Consider the following 19,154-nt stretch of genomic DNA (forward strand, 5'->3'; position numbering starts at 1 on the left):
GACATAAAAATTGAATGAACTGAAATGTAAGTCAGTGTGTAACATTGGGAACTATCACAAGTACCTTCATCCATAACAAGCAAACTAAAGTGCTTGGTTCCATGGTGTAATGGTCAGCACTCTGGATCCGAGTTCAAGTCTTGGTGGAACCTTCATTATGCACATGGAAAACAACTGCCACGTTGTTCCCATGCTCTTGTGAAACTCAAATGTGATATCGAGATAAGTGAGGCAATGCAATTAGCCACAAAATTTGGCGTCAACCTCCAAAGGCACAACTTTGATCATTCGCAAGACATTTGCGGCGATCCAAGTACACTATTTTTCCAACGGTAGAACACGTTGTTTATTTAAGACAGTAACCCTAAAATGTTCAGCCACCACATTCAGGACATATTGATCATAGAGATGCATTGGCTGGGAATCGAACCCAGGTCAACTGCTTGGAAGGCAGCTATGCTCACCACTATACCACCAACGCACAAAAAGAGCCTGGCATGATGACACAAAAATTGAATGAACTGAAATGTAAGTCAGCGCGTAACATTGGGAACTGACAGATTTACCTTAAACCACAACAAGGCAATTAAAGAGCTTGGTTCCATGGTGTAAAGGTCAGCACTTTGGACTTTGAATCCAGTGATCCGAGTTCAAGTCTCGGTGGAACCTTCATTAAGCACATGGAAAACAACTGCCACATTGTTCCCATGCTCTTGTGAAACTCAAATGGGATATGCAGGTAAGTGAGACAATGCAAGTAGCCACAAAATTTGGCAACAACCTCCAAAGGCACAACTTTGATCATTCGCAAGACATTTGCGGCGATCCAAGTACACTATTTTTCCAATAAAAGAGCTCGTTGTTTATTTAAGACAGTAACCCTAAAACTTTCAGCCAACATTTCCAGGACAATGTGATCATAGAGATGCATTGGCTGGGAATCAAACCCAGGTCAACTGCTTGGAAGGCACCTATGCTCACCACTATACCACCAATGCACAAAAAGAGCCTGGCATGATGACACAAAAATTGAATGAACTGAAATGTAAGTCAGTGTGTAACATTGGGAACTATCACAAGTACCTTCATCCATAACAAGCAAACTAAAGTGCTCGGTTCCATGGTGTAATGGTCAGCACTCTGGATCCGAGTTCAAGTCTCGGTGGAACCTTCATTATGCACATGGAAAACAACTGCCACGTTGTTCCCATGCTGTTGTGAAACTCAAATGGGATATGGAGATAAGTGAGACAATGCAAGTAGCCACAAAATTTGGAGTCAACCTCCAAAGGCACAACTTTGATCATTCGCAAGACATTTGCAGCGATCCAAGTACACTATTTTTTCAACGGAAGAACACGTTGTTTATTTAAGACAGTAACCCTAAAATGTTCAGCCACCATGTTCAGGACATATTGATCATAGAGATGCATTGGCTGGGAATCAAACCCAGGGCAACTGCTTGGAAGGCAGCTATGCTCACCACAATACCACCAATGCACAAAATGAGCCTGGCATGATGACACAAAAATTGAATGAACTGAAATGTAAGTCAGTGTTTGACATTGGGAACTATCACAAGTACCTTCATCCATAACAAGCAAACTAAAGTGCTTGGTTCCATGGTGTAATGGTCAGCACTCTGGATCCGAGTTCAAGTCTTGCTGGAACCTTCATTATGCACATGGAAAACAACTGCCACGTTGTTCCCATGCTCTTGTGAAACTCAAATGGGATATGGAGATAAGTGAGACAATGCAAGTAGCCACAAAATTTGGCGTCAACCTCCAAAGGCACAACTTTGATCATTCGCAAGACATTTGCGGCGATCCAAGTACACTATTTTTCCAAAGGAAGAGCACGTTGTTTATTTAAGACAGTAACCCTAAAATGTTCAGCCACCATGTCCAGGACATATTGATCATAGAGATGCATTGGCTGGGAATCGAACCCAGGTCAACTGCTTGGAAGCCAGCTATGCTCAGCACTATACCACCAATGCACAAAAAGAGCCTGGCATGATGACACAAAAATTGAATGAACTGAAATGTAAGTCAGTGTGTAACATTGGGAACTGACAGATTTACCTTCAACCACAACAAGGAAACTAAAGAGCTTGGTTCCATGGTGTAATGGTCAGCACTTTGGACTCTGAATCCAGTGATCCGAGTTCAAGTCTCGGTGGAACCTTCATTATGCACATGGAAAAAAACTGCCACGTTCTTCCCATGCTGTTGTGAAACTCAAATGTGATATATAGATAAGTGAGACAATGCAATTAGCCACAAAATTTGGCGTCAACCTCCAAAGGCACAACTTTGATCATTCGCAAGACATTTGCGGCGATCCAAGTACACTATTTTTCCAACGGAAGAACACGTTGTTTATTTAAGACAGTAACCCTAAAATGTTCAGCCACCATGTTCAGGACATATTGATCATAGAGATGCATTGGCTTGGAATCGAACCCAGGTCAACTGCTTGGAAGGCAGCTATGCTCACCACTATACCACCAACGCACAAAAAGAGCCTGGCATGATGACACAAAAATTGAATGAACTAAAATGTAACACAAGAAGGGACAGTAAATGTGCATTTAGCTTTCACATTTTCACGCTATCATTCTTTGTATTCCCTGTATATCCCGAAAAACCAACCCAAAATCCAAGTTCATCAATCCTCTTTCGTATCGAGTACAGTATCTACGCTTGTCACGCGGAAGACCAGGATTCCTTGACGGGGAGCGTTCCGCTGGCAGGACAGGTGTCAAAATGCCCCAAGTTGTAAATGCACAGCATAAGGAAACGGGCGACAGGCTTTAAGAGACCCCTTGAGAACCAGACCCACCACTGGAGCTCACCCCCTGACCCGGCTCACCATCAGACCCCGTGGACCCACACTTAAGCACACCCCTTCAGTTAAAACCCTTATTTGGCCCATTTAGAGTGTCGCAACCCTGGTGCTCTAGAATACGAGACTGACATTGGGGATACCGGTTTACATTTGGGTTAATACAGTGTGGTACTCGAGAATATGAGACACGTGGGATACTAGCTGACATTCAAACTCATTGCTGGTGTCTGATAGTCACAATTATGTCAGTCAGCTTCTCAAATGAAGCAAGATCGCAGGGGGAACCAGCCGCTAACAACAAGAAACAGGTCTGCAGCTCGTGCAGTTCTTTAGCTTGTTCACAGATTGATCCTCGTCCAACAAGTCCCTGTATATCACTGGAAAAAACTTATCTGACGTCTACTCTGAACATTTGAAGTTGCACCTTAGTTTCAAACAATTCTTGAACGATGATATAGCTTGATGCTAGTTTTTAAAGTTCCTGCTCTAATAACTATTTATTATTACAGCTGTAAAAAGGCTGAATGATGTGTAAACTGACTTTTATGTGAAAAAAAAAGCACTTGTCAATCATGTGGCCGTGATCGTATAGTGGTTAGTACTCTGCGTTGTGGTTGCAGCAACCCCGGTTCGAATCCGGGTCACGGCAGCATGTTCTAATTGTGTGTTGTTTAAGCTATTGTTGTTGTTCACTGGCATTCGTCTTACTTTACAAAGTGTCAAACTTGACAGCTTCAATCATGTTTTCTGCGTGAAGCCTGATGCTTTCCCGCTACACTAGTCCGGACTTCTCCATCTGTTCAGCAAATAAAACTCACAACAGTTTGCATGAAATGCTGGAACATCATAAAATTTACAGCAAATTTACCAATGTAGGGCTAGTGTCGCAATGGATAGCGTGTCTGACTATGGATCAGAAGATTGTAGGTTCAACTCCTGGCTAGCTCATGCAGTTCTTCAGCTAGTAAATCCTTGTACAACAAGTCCCAGTATAACACTCTACAAAACTAATCTGACGTCTACTCTGAACATTTGAAGTTGCACCTGAACTTCAAACAATTTTTGAACAATGATATAGCTTGATGCTAGTTTTTAAAGTTCCTGCTCTGATAACTATTATTTCCAGTACATTTACAGCTGTAAAAAGGCTGAATGATGTGTGAGCTGGTTTTTGCGTTAAAAAATAAGCATGGAACCGTGATCGTATAGTGATTAGTACCCGCTATTTAACGCTTTTTTATACTTCCCAGGCCCAAAAAACACAAAAAATGGCCTGGAACTGAATAAAAACACGGTTGCTGTCTTCAGCTCAACTGGTGCAAGAAGTCCCATAATGCTCATACTTCCAAATAAGAGTAGGAGCCAAAGTCACTTGGAGAATGTGGGCATCAATCCCACTGCCTCTCGCATGCAAAGCAAGCACTCTACCACTTGAGCTAATTCCCCTCTGCTGAAAAGTGCAACGGATCAACGTGCTTGGCCTCCTCCTACCTGCCTGTTCTCCTGCCCGCTATTTAACGCTTTTTTAAACTTCCCAAGCCCATAAAAACACAAAAAATGGCCAGGAACTGACGTTTATGGTGACATTTGGTAGTTGCAATCTTTGCAATACTTTGTGGACTCCACTGGGATCCAATGAAGATAGGGTAGGCCAGCAGCCACTGCGACAACATGCTCGATGATCCTCAGAAGCCATTGCGACAACATGCTCCCTGATCATGCCCGATTAGCGGAGGAACCTTTAAACAACAAGCTTGTTTTCCTCTCAATATCAGAAAACAAAGTATTTCAAAGAGGTGGAGAATGCGGGCATCGATCCCGCTACTTCTCGCATGCTAAGCGAGCGCTCTACCATTTGAGCTAATTCCCCTCTGCAAAAGAGGGCAATGGATCAACGTGCCACGCCTCCTCCTACCCGTCTATTCTCCTACCCGCTATTTATCGCTTTTTTTCAACTTTCCAGGCCCATAAAAAATACACAAAAAATGGCCTGGAACTGAATTTTATGTTGACATTTGGTAGTTGCAATCTTTGAATACTTTGTGGACTCCACTGGGATCCAATGAAGATAGGGTAGGCCAGCAGCCACTGCAACAAGATGCTCCCTGATGCTGCCCAATTTGCGGAGGACACTTTAAACAACAAACTTGTTTTCCATCAGTATCAGAAAATAAAGTCTTTCAGAGAGGTGGAGAATGCAGGCATCGATCCCACTACTTCTCGCATGCTAAGCGAGCACTCTACCATTTGAGCTAATTCCCCAAGAGTAGTTTACGCCTCAGGCAAAAGACGCCTATATCTCCTCCTCTACCCCCGCCAGGTCACACTTTTCCAAACATTCCAGACCTGTATAATCAGTTTGGAAGGTGAACTGGACCGGACCTTTCACGCCAGGGCGTTGAGACGACGAGGTGGCCGAGTGGTTAAGGCGATGGACTGCTAATCCATTGTGCTATGCACGCGTGGGTTCGAATCCCATCCTCGTCGCAGTCCACTTTGCTTTGGTCTGCCATGTCATGGGCATAATGTGCACCATTGAGCTCAAGACCCAAGCAAAATGCAGTTTCAAGATTAGAAATTGCTCATTTCAAGCAAGAAAAGTCTAAAATGTGATAATACTATCACGTTGTTCCCATGCTGTAGTAAAACTCAAATGGGATATGGAGATAAGTCAGACAATGCAAGTAGCCACGAATGTTTGGCGTGCACGTCTAAAGGCACAACTTTGATCATTCACAAGACATCTTCGGCGGTTCAAGGACTATTTTTTTTTTCCAATGAAAGAAGGCTTTGTTTATTTAAGACAGTAACCCTAAAATGTTGATTCACCATGTCTCGGACATAAGTGGACGTACTGATCGTAGAGATGCATTGGATGGGAATCAAACCCAGGTCAACTGCTTGGAAGGCAGCTATGCTCACCACTATACCACCAATGCACAAAGAGAGCCTGGCATGATGACACAAAAATTGAATGAACTGAAATGTAAGTCAGTGTGTAACATTGGGAACTGACAGATTTACCTTCAACCACAACAAGGAAACTAAAGCGCTTGGTTCCATGGTGTAATGGTCAGCACTTTGGACTCTGAATCCAGTGATCCGAGTTCAAGTCTCGGTGGAACCTTCATTATGCACATGGAAAACAACTGCCACGTTGTTCCCATGCTGTTGTGAAACTCAAATGTGATATATAGATAAGTGAGACAATGCAATTAGCCACAAAATTTGGCGTCAACCTCCAAAGGCACAACTTTGATCATTCGCGGCGATCCAAGTACACTATTTTTCCAACGCAAGAACACGTTGTTTATTTTAGACAGTAACCCTAAAATTTTGAGCCACCATGTCCAGGACATATTGATCATAGAGATGCATTGGCTGGGAATCGAACCCAGGTCAACTGCTTGGAAGGCAGCTATGCTCACCACTATACCACCAATGCACAAAAAGAGCCTGGCATGATGACACAAAAATTGAATGAACTGAAATGTAAGTCAGTGCGTAACATTGGGAACTGACAGATTTACCTTCAACCACAACAAGGAAACTAAAGCGCTTGGTTCCATGGTGTAATGGTCAGCACTTTGGACTCTGAATCCAGTGATCCGAGTTCAAGTCTCGGTGGAACCTTCATTATGCACATGGAAAACAACTGCCACGTTGTTCCCATGCTCTTGTGAAACTCAAATGGGACATGGAGATAAGTGAGACAATGCAAGTAGCCACAAAATTTGCCGTCAACCTCCAAAGGCACAACTTTGATCATTCGGAAGACATTTGCGGCGATCCAAGTACACTATTTTTCCAACGGAAGAACACGTTGTTTATTTAAGACAGTAACCCTAAAATGTTCAGCCACCATGTCCAGGACATATTGATCATAGAGATGCATTGGCTGGGAATCGAACCCAGGTCAACTGCTTGGAAGGCAGCTATGCTCACCACTATACCACCAATGCACAAAAAGAGCCTGGCATGATGACACAAAAATTGAATGAACTGAAATGTAAGTCAGTGCGTAACATTGGGAACTGACAGATTTACCTTCAACCACAACAAGGAACCAAAAGAGCTTGGTTCCATGGTGTAAAGGTCAGCACTTTGGACTTTGAATCCAGTGATCCGAGTTCAAGTCTTGGTGGAACCTTCATTATGCACATGGAAAACAACTGCCACGTTCTTCCCATGCTTTTGTGAAACTCAAATGTGATATCGAGATAAGTGAGACAATGCAAGTAGCCACAAAATTTGGCGTGTACTTCTAAAGGCACAACTTTGATCTTTCGCAAGACATTTTCGGCGGTTCAAGGACTTTTTTTTTCCAATGAAAGAAATCTTTGTTTATTTAAGAAAGTAACCCTAAAATGTTCAGCCACCATGTGTAGGACATACTTATCATTGAGATTCATTGGCTGGGAATTGAACCCTGGTCAAATGCTTAGAAGGGAGCTCTGCTAGCCACTATACCAACAATGCACTGAAAGGGCTTAGCATAGTTCCACAAAAATTGAATGAACTAAAATGTAACACAAGAAGGGACAGTAAATGTGCATTTAGCTTTCACATTTTCACGCTATCATTCTTTGTATTCCCTGTATATCCCGAAAAACCAACCCAAAATCCAAGTTCATCAATCCTCTTTCGTATCGAGTACAGTATCTCCGCTTGTCACGCGGAAGACCAGGATTCCTTGACGGGGAGCGTTCCGCTGGCAGGAAGATTGTCAAAATGCCCCAAGTTGTAAATGCACAGCATAAGGAAACGGGCGACATGCTTTAAGAGACCCCTTGAGAACCAGACCCACCACTGGAGCTCACCCCCTGACCCGGCTCACCATCAGACCCCGTGGACCCACACTTAAGCACACCCCTTCAGTTAAAACCCTTATTTGGCCCATTTAGAGTGTCGCAACCCTGGTGCTCTAGAATACGAGACTGACATTGGGGATACCGGTTTACATTTGGGTTAATACAGTGTGGTACTCGAGAATATGAGACACGTGGGATACTAGCTGACATTCAAACTCATTGCTGGTGTCTGATAGTCACAATTATGTCAGTCAGCTTCTCAAATGAAGCAAGATCGCAGGGGGAACCAGCCGCTAACAACAAGAAACAGGTCTGCAGCTCGTGCAGTTCTTTAGCTTGTTCACAGATTGATCCTCGTCCAACAAGTTCCTGTATATCACTGGAAAAAACTTATCTGACGTCTACTCTGAACATTTGAAATTGCACCTTATCTTAATAAATTCTTGAACAATGATATAGCTTGATGGTAGTTTTTAAAGTTCCTGCTCTAATAACTATTAATTCCAGTAGATTTACAGCTGTAAAAAGGCTGAATGATGTGTAAACTGACTTTTACTTTAAAAAATAAGCAGTGTCAATCATGTGGCCGTGCATTGTGGTTGCAGCAACCCCGGTTCGAATCCGGGTCACGGCAGCATGTTGGTGTTGTTTAAGCTATTCTTGTTGTACTCTGACATTCGTCTTAGTTCACACAGTGTCAAACTTGACAGCTACAGTTCCTTCTCTAATAACTATTAATTCCAGTAGATTTACAGCTGTAAGAAGGCTGAATGATGTGTAAACTGACTTTTATGTGAAAAAATAAGCACTGTGTCAATCATGTGGCTGTGATCGTATAGTGGTTAGTACTCTGCGTTGTGGTCGCAGCAACCCAGGTTTGAATCCGGGTCACAGCAGCATGTTGGTCTCGTTTAAGCTATTCTTGTTGTACTCTGACATTCGTCTTACTTCACACAGTGTCAAACTTGACAGCTTCAGTCGTGTTTTCTGCGTAAAGCCTTATGCTTTCCGGCTACACCAGTCCGGAGTTCTCCATATGTTCAGCAAATAAAACTCACAACAGTTTGCATGAAATGCTGGCACATCATGAAATTTACAGCAAAAGTATCAGTGTAGGGCTAGTGGCGCAATGGATAACGCGTCTGACTACGGATCAGAAGATTCTAGGTTCGACTCCTGGCTAGCTCGTGCAGTTCTTTAGCTTGTTCACAGATTGATCCTGGTCCAACAAGTCCCTGTATAACACTCTAAAAAAAAACTCATCTGACGCCTGCTCTGAACATTTGAAGTTGCACCTTAGTTTCAAACAATTCTTGAACGATGATATAGCTTGATGCTAGTTTTTAAAGTTCCTGCTCTAATAACTATTTATTATTACAGCTGTAAAAAGGCTGAATGATGTGTAAACTGACTTTTATGTGAAAAAAAAGCACTTGTCAATCATGTGGCCGTGATCGTATAGTGGTTAGTACTCTGCGTTGTGGTTGCAGCAACCCCGGTTCGAATCCGGGTCACGGCAGCATGTTCTAATTGTGTGTTGTTTAAGCTATTGTTGTTGTTCACTGGCATTCGTCTTACTTTACAAAGTGTCAAACTTGACAGCTTCAATCATGTTTTCTGCGTGAAGCCTGATGCTTTCCCGCTACACCAGTCCGGACTTCTCCATCTGTTCAGCAAATAAAACTCACAACAGTTTGCATGAAATGCTGGAACATCATAAAATTTACAGCAAATTTAGCAATGTAGGGCTAGTGTCGCAATGGATAGCGTGTCTGACTATGGATCAGAAGATTGTAGGTTCAACTCCTGGCTAGCTCATGCAGTTCTTCAGCTAGTAAATCCTTGTACAACAAGTCCCAGTATAACACTCTACAAAACTAATCTGACGTCTACTCTGAACATTTGAAGTTGCACCTGAACTTCAAACAATTTTTGAACAATGATATAGCTTGATGCTAGTTTTTAAAGTTCCTGCTCTGATAACTATTATTTCCAGTACATTTACAGCTGTAAAAAGGCTGAATGATGTGTGAGCTGGTTTTTGCGTTAAAAAATAAGCATGGAACCGTGATCGTATAGTGATTAGTACCCGCTATTTAACGCTTTTTTATACTTCCCAGGCCCAAAAAACACAAGAAATGGCCTGGAACTGAATAAAAACACGGTTGCTGTCTTCAGCTCAACTGGTGCAAGAAGTCCCATAATGCTCATACTTCCAAATAAGAGTAGGAGCCAAAGTCACTTGGAGAATGTGGGCATCGATCCCACTGCCTCTCGCATGCAAAGCAAGCACTCTACCACTTGAGCTAATTCCCCTCTGCTGAAAAGTGCAACGGATCAACGTGCTTGGCCTCCTCCTACCTGCCTGTTCTCCTGCCCGCTATTTAACGCTTTTTTAAACTTCCCAAGCCCATAAAAACACAAAAAATGGCCAGGAACTGACGTTTATGGTGACATTTGGTAGTTGCAATCTTTGCAATACTTTGTGGACTCCACTGGGATCCAATGAAGACAGGGTAGGCCAGCAGCCATTGCGACAACATGCTCGATGATCCTCAGAAGCCATTGCGACAACATGCTCCCTGATCATGCCCGATTAGCGGAGGAACCTTGAAACAACAAGCTTGTTTTCCTCTCAATGTCAGAAAACGAAGTCTTTCAAAGAGGTGGAGAATGCGGGCATCGATCCCACTACTTCTCGCATGCTAAGCGAGCACTCTACCATTTGAGCTAATTCCCCACAATTGGTTTAAGGCTCAGGGAAGAGCCACCTATATCTCCTCCTCTACCCCCGCCAGTTCACACTTTTCCAAACATTCCTGACCTGTATAATCACTTTGGAAGGTTTAAGTCTTAGCAGCCATTGCGACAACATGGGCCCTGATACTCCCCAATTAGCGGACGACACTTTAAACAACAAACTTGTTTCCTCTCAATATCAGAAAACAAAGTATTTCAAAGAGGTGGAGAATGCAGGCATCGATCCCGCTACTTCTCGCATGCTAAGCGAGCGCTCTACCATTTGAGCTAATTCCCCTCTGCAAAAGAGGGCAATGGATCAACGTGCCACGCCTCCTCCTACCCGTCTATTCTCCTACCCGCTATTTATCGCTTTTTTTCAACTTTCCAGGCCCATAAAAAATACACAAAAAATGGCCTGGAACTGAATTTTATGTTGACATTTGGTAGTTGCAATCTTTGAATACTTTGTGGACTCCACTGGGATCCAATGAAGATAGGGTAGGCCAGCAGCCACTGCAACAAGATGCTCCCTGATCCTGCCCAATTTGCGGAGGACACTTTAAACAAAAAACTTGTTTTCCATCAGTATCAGAAAATAAAGTCTTTCAGAGAGGTGGAGAATGCAGGCATCGATCCCACTACTTCTCGCATGCTAAGCGAGCACTCTACCATTTGAGCTAATTCCCCAAGAGTGGTTTACGTCTCAGGCAAAAGACGCCTATATCTCCTCCTCTACCCCCGCCAGGTCACACTTTTCCAAACATTCCAGACCTGTATAATCAGTTTGGAAGGTGAACTGGACCGGACCTTTCACGCTAGGGCGTTGAGACGACGAGGTGGCCGAGTGGTTAAGGCGATGGACTGCTAATCCATTGTGCTATGCACGCGTGGGTTCGAATCCCATCCTCGTCGCAGTCCACTTTGCTTTGGTCTGCCATGTCATGGGCATAATGTGCACCATTGAGCTCAAGACCCAAGCAAAATGCAGTTTCAAGATTAGAAATTGCTCATTTCAAGCAAGAAAAGTCTAAAATGTGATAATACTATCACGTTGTTCCCATGCTGTAGTAAAACTCAAATGGGATATGGAGATAAGTCAGACAATGCAAGTAGCCACGAATGTTTGGCGTGCACGTCTAAAGGCACAACTTTGATCATTCACAAGACATCTTCGGCGGTTCAAGGACTATTTTTTTTTTCCAATGAAAGAAGGCTTTGTTTATTTAAGACAGTAACCCTAAAATGTTGATTCACCATGTCTCGGACATAAGTGGACGTACTGATCGTAGAGATGCATTGGATGGGAATCAAACCCAGGTCAACTGCTTGGAAGGCAGCTATGCTCACCACTATACCACCAATGCACAAAAAGAGCCTGGCATGATGACACAAAAATTGAATGAACTGAAATGTAAGTCAGTGCGTAACATTGGGAACTGACAGATTTACCTTCAACCACAACAAGGAACCAAAAGAGCTTGGTTCCATGGTGTAAAGGTCAGCACTTTGGACTTTGAATCCAGTGATCCGAGTTCAAGTCTCGGTGGAACCTTCATTATGCACATGGAAAACAACTGCCACGTTCTTCCCATGCTTTTGTGAAACTCAAATGTGATATCGAGATAAGTGAGACAATGCAAGTAGCCACAAAATTTGGCGTGTACTTCTAAAGGCACAACTTTGATCTTTCGCAAGACATTTTCGGCGGTTCAAGGACTTTTTTTTTCCAATGAAAGAAATCTTTGTTTATTTAAGAAAGTAACCCTAAAATGTTCAGCCACCATGTGTAGGACATACTTATCATTGAGATTCATTGGCTGGGAATTGAACCCTGGTCAAATGCTTAGAAGGGAGCTCTGCTAGCCACTATACCAACAATGCACTGAAAGGGCTTAGCATAGTTCCACAAAAATTGAATGAACTAAAATGTAACACAAGAAGGGACAGTAAATGTGCATTTAGCTTTCACATTTTCACGCTATCATTCTTTGTATTCCCTGTATATCCCGAAAAACCAACCCAAAATCCAAGTTCATCAATCCTCTTTCGTATCGAGTACAGTATCTCTGCTTGTCACGCGGAAGACCAGGATTCCTTGACGAGGAGCGTTCCGCTGGCAGGAAGAGTGTCAAAATGCCCCAAGTTGTAAATGCACAGCATAAGGAAACGGGCGACATGCTTTAAGAGACCCCTTGAGAACCAGACCCACCACTGGAGCTCACCCCCTGACCCGGCTCACCATCAGACCCCGTGGACCCACACTTAAGCACACCCCTTCAGTTAAAACCCTTATTTGGCCCATTTAGAGTGTCGCAACCCTGGTGCTCTAGAATACGAGACTGACATTGGGGATACCGGTTTACATTTGGGTTAATACAGTGTGGTACTCGAGAATATGAGACACGTGGGATACTAGCTGACATTCAAACTCATTGCTGGTGTCTGATAGTCACAATTATGTCAGTCAGCTTCTCAAATGAAGCAAGATCGCAGGGGGAACCAGCCGCTAACAACAAGAAACAGGTCTGCAGCTCGTGCAGTTCTTTAGCTTGTTCACAGATTGATCCTCGTCCAACAAGTCCCTGTATATCACTGGAAAAAACTTATCTGACGTCTACTCTGAACATTTGAAATTGCACCTTATCTTAATAAATTCTTGAACAATGATATAGCTTGATGGTAGTTTTTAAAGTTCCTGCTCTAATAACTATTAATTCCAGTAGATTTACAGCTGTAAAAAGGCTGAATGATGTGTAAACTGACTTTTATGTTAAAAGATAAGCACTGTGTCAATCATGTGGCCGTGATCGTATAGTGGTGAGTACTCTGCGTTGTGGTCGCAGCAACCCCGTTTCGAATTCGGGTCACGGCAGCATGTTGATGTTGTTTAAGCTATTCTTGTTGTACTCTGACATTCGTCTTACTTCACACAGTGTCAAACTTGACAGCTTCAGTCGTGTTTTCTGCGTGAAGCCTTATGCTTTCCGGCTACACCAGTCCGGAGTTCTCCATCTGTTCAGCAAATAAAACTCACAACAGTTTGCATGAAATGCTGGAACATCATGGAATGTACAGCAAAAGTATCACTGGAAGGCTAGTGGCGCAATGGATAATGCGTCTGACTCCGGATCAGAAGATTCTAGGTTCAACTCCTGGCTATCCTGTGCAGTTCTTCAGCTTGTTCACAGATTGATCCTGGTCCAACAAGTCCCTGTATAACACTGTAAAAAAACCTCATCTGACGTCTGCTCTGAACATTTGAAGTTGCACCTTAGTTTCAAACAATTCTTGAACGATGATATAGCTTGATGCTAGTTTTTAAAGTTCCTCCTCTAATAACTATTAATTCCAGTAGATTTACAGCTGTAAAAAGGCTGAACGATGTGTGAGCTGGTTTTTACGTTAAAAAATAGTCATGTGGCCGTGATAGTATAGTGGTTAGTACTCTGCGTTGTGGTCGCAGCAACCCTGGTTCGAATCCGGGTCACGGCAGCATGTTGGTGTTGTTTAAGCTATTCTTGTTGTACTCTGACATTCGTCTTACTTCACACAGTGTCAAACTTGACAGCTTCAGTCGTGTTTTCTGCGTGAAGCCGTATGCTTTCCGGCTACACCAGTCCGGAGTTCTCCATCTGTTCAGCAAATAAAACTGCATGAAATACTGGAACGTCATAAAATTTACATGCAGTTCTTTAGCTTGTTCACAGATTGATACTGGTCCAACAAGTCCCTGTATTACACTGTAAAAAAACTAATCTGACGTCTCCTCTGAACATTTGAAGTTGAACCTGAACTTCAAACAATTCTTGAACAATGATATAGCTTGATGCTAGTTTTTAAAGTTCCTGCTCTAATAACTATTAATTCCAGTAGATTTACAGCTGTAAAAAGGCTGAATGATGAGTAAACTGACTTTTATGTTAAAAAATAAGCACCGTGTCAATCATGTGATCGTATAGTGGTTAGTACTCTGTGTTGTGGTCCCAGCAACCCCGGTTCGAATCTGGGTCACGGCAGCATGTTTGGTGTTGTTTAAGCTATTGTTGTTGTACTCTGACATTCATTTTACTTCACACAGTGTCAAACTTGACAGCTTCAGTCGTGTTTTCTGCGTGAAGCCTTATGCTTTCCGGCTACACCAGTCCGCAGTTCTCCATCTGTTCAGCAAATAAAACTCACAACAGTTTGCATGAAATGCTGAAACATCATAAAATTTACAGCAAATGTAGCAATGTAGGGCTAGTGGTGCAATGGCTAACGTGTCTGACTACGGATGAGAAGATTCTAGGTTCGACTCCTGGCTAGCTCCTGCAGTTCTTCAGCTTGTTAATCCTGGTACAACAAGTCCCTGTATAACACTGTAAAAAACTAATCTGACGTCTCCTCTGAACATTTGAAGTTGCACCTGAACTTCAAACAATTCTTGAACAATGATATAGCTTAATGCTACTTTTTAAAGTTCCTGCTCTGATAACTATTAATTCCAATACATTTACAGCTGTAAAAAGGCTGAATGATGTGTGAGCTGGTTTTTGCGTTAAAAAATAAGCATGTGGCCGTGATCGTATAGTGATTAGTACCCGCTATTTAACGCTTTTTTATACTTCCCAGGCCCAAAAAACACAAAAAATGGCCTGGAACTGAATAAAAACACGGTTGCTGTCTTCAGCTCAACTGGTGCAAGAAGTCCCATAATGCTCATACTTCCAAATAAGAGTAGGAGCCAAAGTCACTTGGAGAATGTGGGCATCAATCCCACTGCCTCTCACATGCAAAGAAAGCGCTCTACCACTTGAGCTAATTCCCTTCTGCTGAAAAGTGCAACGGATCAACGTGCCAGGCCTCCTCCTACCTGCCTGTTCTCAAGAGAGACGCCTATATCTCCTCCTCTACCTCCGCCAGGTCACACTTTTCCAAACATTCCAGACCTGTATAATCAGTTTGGAAGGTGAACTGGATCGGACCTTTCACGCAAGGGCGTTGAGACGACGAGGTGGCCATGGATCAACGTGCCATGCCTCCTCCTACCCGCCTATTCTCTTACCCGCTATTTAACGCTTTTTTTTAACTTTCCAGGCCCATAAAAAACACACAAAAAAATGGCCTGGAACTGAATTTTATGGTGACATTTGGTAGTTGCAATCTTTGCAATACTTTGTGGACTCTACTGGGATCCAATGAAGACAGGGTAGGCCAGCAGCCATTGCGACAACATGCTCGATGATCCTCAGAAGCCATTGCGACAACATGCTCCCTGATCATGCCCGATTAGCGGAGGAAGCTTTAAACAACAAGCTTGTTTTCCTATCAATATCAGAAAACAAAGTCTTTCAAAGAGGTGGAGAATATGGGCATCGATCCCACTACTTCTCGCATGCTAAGCGAGCGCTCTACCATTTGAGCTAATTCCCCACAATCGGTTTAAGGCTCAGGGAAGAGCCGCCTATATCTCCTCCTCTACCCCCGCCAGTTCACACTTCTCCAAACATTCCGGACCGGTATAATCACTTTGGAAGGTTTAAGTCTCAGCAGCCATTGCGACAACATGGGCCCTGATCCTCCCCAATTAGCGGACGACACTTTAAACAACAAACTTGTTTTCTCTCAATATCAGAAAAGAAAGTCTTTCAAAGAGGTGGAGAATGTGGGCATCAATCCCACTGTCTCTCGCATGCAAAGCAAGCACTCTACCACTTGAGCTAATTCCCCTCTGCACATGAGGGCAATGGATCACCGTGCCAGCCCTTCTCCTACCCGCCCATTCTCCTACCCGCTATTTCACGCTTTTTTCAACTTTCCAGGCCCATAAAATACACACAAAAAATGGCCTGGAACTGAATTTTATGGTGACATTTGGTAGTTGCAATCTTTGCAATAATTTGTGGACTCCACTGGGATCCAATGAAGATAGGGTAGCCCAGCAGCCACTGCAACAAGATGCTCCCTGATCCTGCCCAATTTGCGGAGGACACTTTAAACAACAAACTTGTTTTCCATCAGTATCAGAAAATAAAGTCTTTCAGAGAGGTGGAGAATGCAGGCATCGATCCCACTACTTCTCGCATGCTAAGCGAGCGCTCTACCATTTGAGCTAATTCCCCAAGAGAAGTTAATGTCTCAGGCAAGAGACGCCTGTATCTCCTCCTCTACCCCTGCCAGGTCACACTTTTCCAAACATTCCAGACCTGTATAATCAGTTTGGAAGGTGAACTGGATCGGACCTTTCACGCAAGGGCATTGAGATGACGAGGTGGCCGAGTGGTTAAGGCGATGGACTACTAATCCATTTGAATCCACGCGTGGGTTCAAATCCCATCCTTGTCGCAGTCCACTGTGCTTTGGTCTGCATAATGTGCACCATTGAGCTCAAGACCCAAGGAAAATGCAGTTTCAAGATTAGAAATTGCTAATTTCCAGCAAGAAAAGTCTAAAATGTCTTGCTCTTCCATTATTCATTTGTTAAACAACAGTGATTCTACTGTTTCTACTCCAAGTTTTGGTGGAATAAAAACACGGCTGCTGTCTTCAGCTCAACTGGTGCAAGAAGTCCCATAATGCTCATACTACCAAATCTTCCACATAAGAGTAGGAGCCAAAGTCACTTGGAGAATGTGGGCATCGATCCCACTGCCTCTCGCATGCAAAGCAAGCTCTATGCTCAATATCCCACTTTGGCAAAACCCCCACTTTAATAAAACTAGTTCATGCTTTTTAACATGTTATGGATACCACGCCCCCCAGACCAGATACGGGTCAAAACTCTGAACCTGAAAAAGGGAGTTTTGTTTTGTTTTTTTAAAATTGAACCCGAAAAATTTTTCAAAGTTCAACAACAAAACTTTCTTTTTCAGGTTCAAATTTTTTTTCCAAATGAACAATACATATGACCTGGATTTGGCTTCATAGTCGGACACCTTCTGTGTTTTGGAAGAAGAAAATTATGTTTTGCACCACGCATCAGCATTTGGGTCCTCATTCTCTGAACCAGCCGTGACACTTCTGCTGTATTTGTATTTTTATTATCATTAAAAACTTTCATCCAACTATATTCAGGGAAGAAGAGAGTTTGTTTATTCTAAGCAGAGATTACCTTCAAAAAGTTAAAGTAATCAGTGTTTCTTTCAGAGAAATGATCTCCTTTGTAAACAAGTGTTACACAGTCTCTCTCAAACTGCTCCTCCTCCTGGAATGAACTACAGCTTTAAAACCGCTCCCTGTTCTTCCTGTTCTCCAACATTGCAATAGGTGAATGTAACCAACATAGAGGTAAAGAGCAGCAGCTGACGCGCCCCGTTCACTGCAGAGACACGTGTTATTCAGATCAGAGCTCAAAGTAGAATTACTTATGAGAAAGTGAAACTTATACAGTCATTGTCTTTGAGAGGTGAAATGGCAGGGAAAGGAGTTCAGCTGGACCGGGAAAGCTTCTCTTGTTCCATCTGTCTGGATCTACTGAAGGACATATTCCCTGTGGACACAGTTACTGCATGAACTGTATTAAGGTCTACTGGGATGAAGCGGATGGGAAGAAACTCCAAAGCTGCCCTCAGTGTAGGAAGACCTTCACACTGAGGCCTGTCTTGGTGAAAAACACCATGTTAGGAGATTTAGTGGAGCAACTGAAGAAGACTGGACTCCATGCTGCTGCTGCTGCTGATCACTGCTATGCTGGACCTGAAGACGTGGCCTGTGATGTCTGCACTGGGAGGAGACGGAAAGCCTTCAAGTCCTGTTTGGTATGTCAGGCTTCTTACTGTGAGAAACACCTTCAGCCTCATTATGAAGCGGCTTCATTAAAGAAAAACAAGCTGGTGAAGCCCTCCATCAAGCTCCAGGAGAACATTTGCTCTCGTCACGATGAGGTGACGAAGATCTTCTGCCGTACTGATCAGCAGCGTATCTGTTATCTCTGTTTAATGGAGGAACATAAAGGCCACGACACAGTCTCAGCTGCAGCAGAAAGAACTGAGAGGCAGATAGAGCTGGAGGGGAGTCGACTAAACATCCAGCAGAGAATCCAGGACAGAGAGAAGGACGTGAAGCTGCTTCATCAGGAGGTGGAGGCCATCAATCTCTCTGCTGATAAAACAGTGGAGGACAGTGAGAAGACCGTCAAAATGTAAAGAACAGAAATATGCTGAATGCTTTCATGCTGGTATGAAATTAATGAATGGTTATAAAATATCTTGTGTTTAAAATTATATGCAGCTGTTGAGTCACATCAGTTCCTCTTTAGCTGAGGAGGTTTTTGTACGACGGTGTATCACTGTGTGAACAAGCTGTAACCCTGCTGACAATAATAATCTCCTGCATCTTCAGTCTGAACTCCACTGATGGTCAAAGTGAAGTCAGTTCCAGATCCACTTCCACTGAAACGATTTGAAACTCCAGACTGACGACTTGTTGCTGTATAAATCAAAAGTTTAGGAGCTTCTCCTTGTTTCTGAAGGTACCAGTGAAGGTAGCTACCAACACTTGTACTGACTTTACATCTGATGGAGACAGTCTGTCCTGGAGCAACAGACTGAGATCCAGGAGACTGAGTCAGGAGGATTTCTCCTGATGAATCTGAAAACATGAAGAAGAGCAGAAGGGTTATTGAGACAAATCCAGTTTGGAGAAAGATGATCAACATCCCAACAGAAGAGTCTCATTTCTTTAACCCGGAGAACAGATGGAAGAAGGTCAATGCTGCTTGTTCCAGTGGTTCTCCATCACAGCAGAACATGGTGCTGGGGAACCAACGTG

The 19,154-nt window shown here is 43.2% G+C and overlaps 1 protein-coding gene, 21 non-coding genes and 1 gene segment (V, D, J or C); 14 read left to right on the forward strand and 9 right to left on the reverse strand.

The window, feature by feature from the left end:
* LOC137795911 (Ig kappa chain V-III region MOPC 63-like) overlaps positions 1-19,154 on the reverse strand; it is a 249,465-nt gene that overhangs the window by 230,226 nt on the left and 85 nt on the right. The window contains 1 exon segment of the V gene segment in view: positions 18,693-18,974. Coding sequence covers positions 18,693-18,974 — 282 coding nt within the window.
* Positions 410-481, reverse strand: trnag-ucc (transfer RNA glycine (anticodon UCC)). Its single transcript has one exon. It is a non-coding gene; the product is annotated as a tRNA-Gly (tRNA).
* Positions 598-669, forward strand: trnaq-uug (transfer RNA glutamine (anticodon UUG)). The gene has a single exon. It is a non-coding gene; the product is annotated as a tRNA-Gln (tRNA).
* trnag-ucc (transfer RNA glycine (anticodon UCC)) lies at positions 927-998 on the reverse strand. Its single transcript has one exon. It is a non-coding gene; the product is annotated as a tRNA-Gly (tRNA).
* On the reverse strand, positions 1,429-1,500 carry trnag-ucc (transfer RNA glycine (anticodon UCC)). The gene has a single exon. It is a non-coding gene; the product is annotated as a tRNA-Gly (tRNA).
* On the forward strand, positions 2,119-2,190 carry trnaq-cug (transfer RNA glutamine (anticodon CUG)). Its single transcript has one exon. It is a non-coding gene; the product is annotated as a tRNA-Gln (tRNA).
* Positions 2,448-2,519, reverse strand: trnag-ucc (transfer RNA glycine (anticodon UCC)). The gene has a single exon. It is a non-coding gene; the product is annotated as a tRNA-Gly (tRNA).
* trnah-gug (transfer RNA histidin (anticodon GUG)) lies at positions 3,431-3,502 on the forward strand. Its single transcript has one exon. It is a non-coding gene; the product is annotated as a tRNA-His (tRNA).
* Positions 5,259-5,340, forward strand: trnas-gcu (transfer RNA serine (anticodon GCU)). The gene has a single exon. It is a non-coding gene; the product is annotated as a tRNA-Ser (tRNA).
* Positions 5,721-5,792, reverse strand: trnag-ucc (transfer RNA glycine (anticodon UCC)). The gene has a single exon. It is a non-coding gene; the product is annotated as a tRNA-Gly (tRNA).
* Positions 5,909-5,980, forward strand: trnaq-cug (transfer RNA glutamine (anticodon CUG)). Its single transcript has one exon. It is a non-coding gene; the product is annotated as a tRNA-Gln (tRNA).
* Positions 6,227-6,298, reverse strand: trnag-ucc (transfer RNA glycine (anticodon UCC)). Its single transcript has one exon. It is a non-coding gene; the product is annotated as a tRNA-Gly (tRNA).
* On the forward strand, positions 6,415-6,486 carry trnaq-cug (transfer RNA glutamine (anticodon CUG)). The gene has a single exon. It is a non-coding gene; the product is annotated as a tRNA-Gln (tRNA).
* On the reverse strand, positions 6,744-6,815 carry trnag-ucc (transfer RNA glycine (anticodon UCC)). The gene has a single exon. It is a non-coding gene; the product is annotated as a tRNA-Gly (tRNA).
* Positions 6,932-7,003, forward strand: trnaq-uug (transfer RNA glutamine (anticodon UUG)). The gene has a single exon. It is a non-coding gene; the product is annotated as a tRNA-Gln (tRNA).
* On the forward strand, positions 8,780-8,852 carry trnar-acg (transfer RNA arginine (anticodon ACG)). Its single transcript has one exon. It is a non-coding gene; the product is annotated as a tRNA-Arg (tRNA).
* Positions 9,112-9,183, forward strand: trnah-gug (transfer RNA histidin (anticodon GUG)). Its single transcript has one exon. It is a non-coding gene; the product is annotated as a tRNA-His (tRNA).
* On the forward strand, positions 11,237-11,318 carry trnas-gcu (transfer RNA serine (anticodon GCU)). The gene has a single exon. It is a non-coding gene; the product is annotated as a tRNA-Ser (tRNA).
* trnag-ucc (transfer RNA glycine (anticodon UCC)) lies at positions 11,699-11,770 on the reverse strand. Its single transcript has one exon. It is a non-coding gene; the product is annotated as a tRNA-Gly (tRNA).
* trnaq-uug (transfer RNA glutamine (anticodon UUG)) lies at positions 11,887-11,958 on the forward strand. Its single transcript has one exon. It is a non-coding gene; the product is annotated as a tRNA-Gln (tRNA).
* On the forward strand, positions 13,827-13,898 carry trnah-gug (transfer RNA histidin (anticodon GUG)). The gene has a single exon. It is a non-coding gene; the product is annotated as a tRNA-His (tRNA).
* Positions 16,651-16,730, forward strand: trnas-acu (transfer RNA serine (anticodon ACU)). The gene has a single exon. It is a non-coding gene; the product is annotated as a tRNA-Ser (tRNA).
* Positions 17,796-18,529, forward strand: LOC137796904 (E3 ubiquitin/ISG15 ligase TRIM25-like). Its single transcript, XM_068595142.1, is given in 2 exon segments — positions 17,796-17,865; positions 17,868-18,529. Coding segments are annotated over 2 exon segments (732 nt in total).

Source organism: Clinocottus analis, unplaced genomic scaffold, assembly GCF_023055335.1.
Source record: "Clinocottus analis isolate CAN_PGR_092001 unplaced genomic scaffold, fCliAna1.0.p SCAF_3, whole genome shotgun sequence".
NCBI classification, from domain to species: domain Eukaryota; kingdom Metazoa; phylum Chordata; class Actinopteri; order Perciformes; family Cottidae; genus Clinocottus; species Clinocottus analis.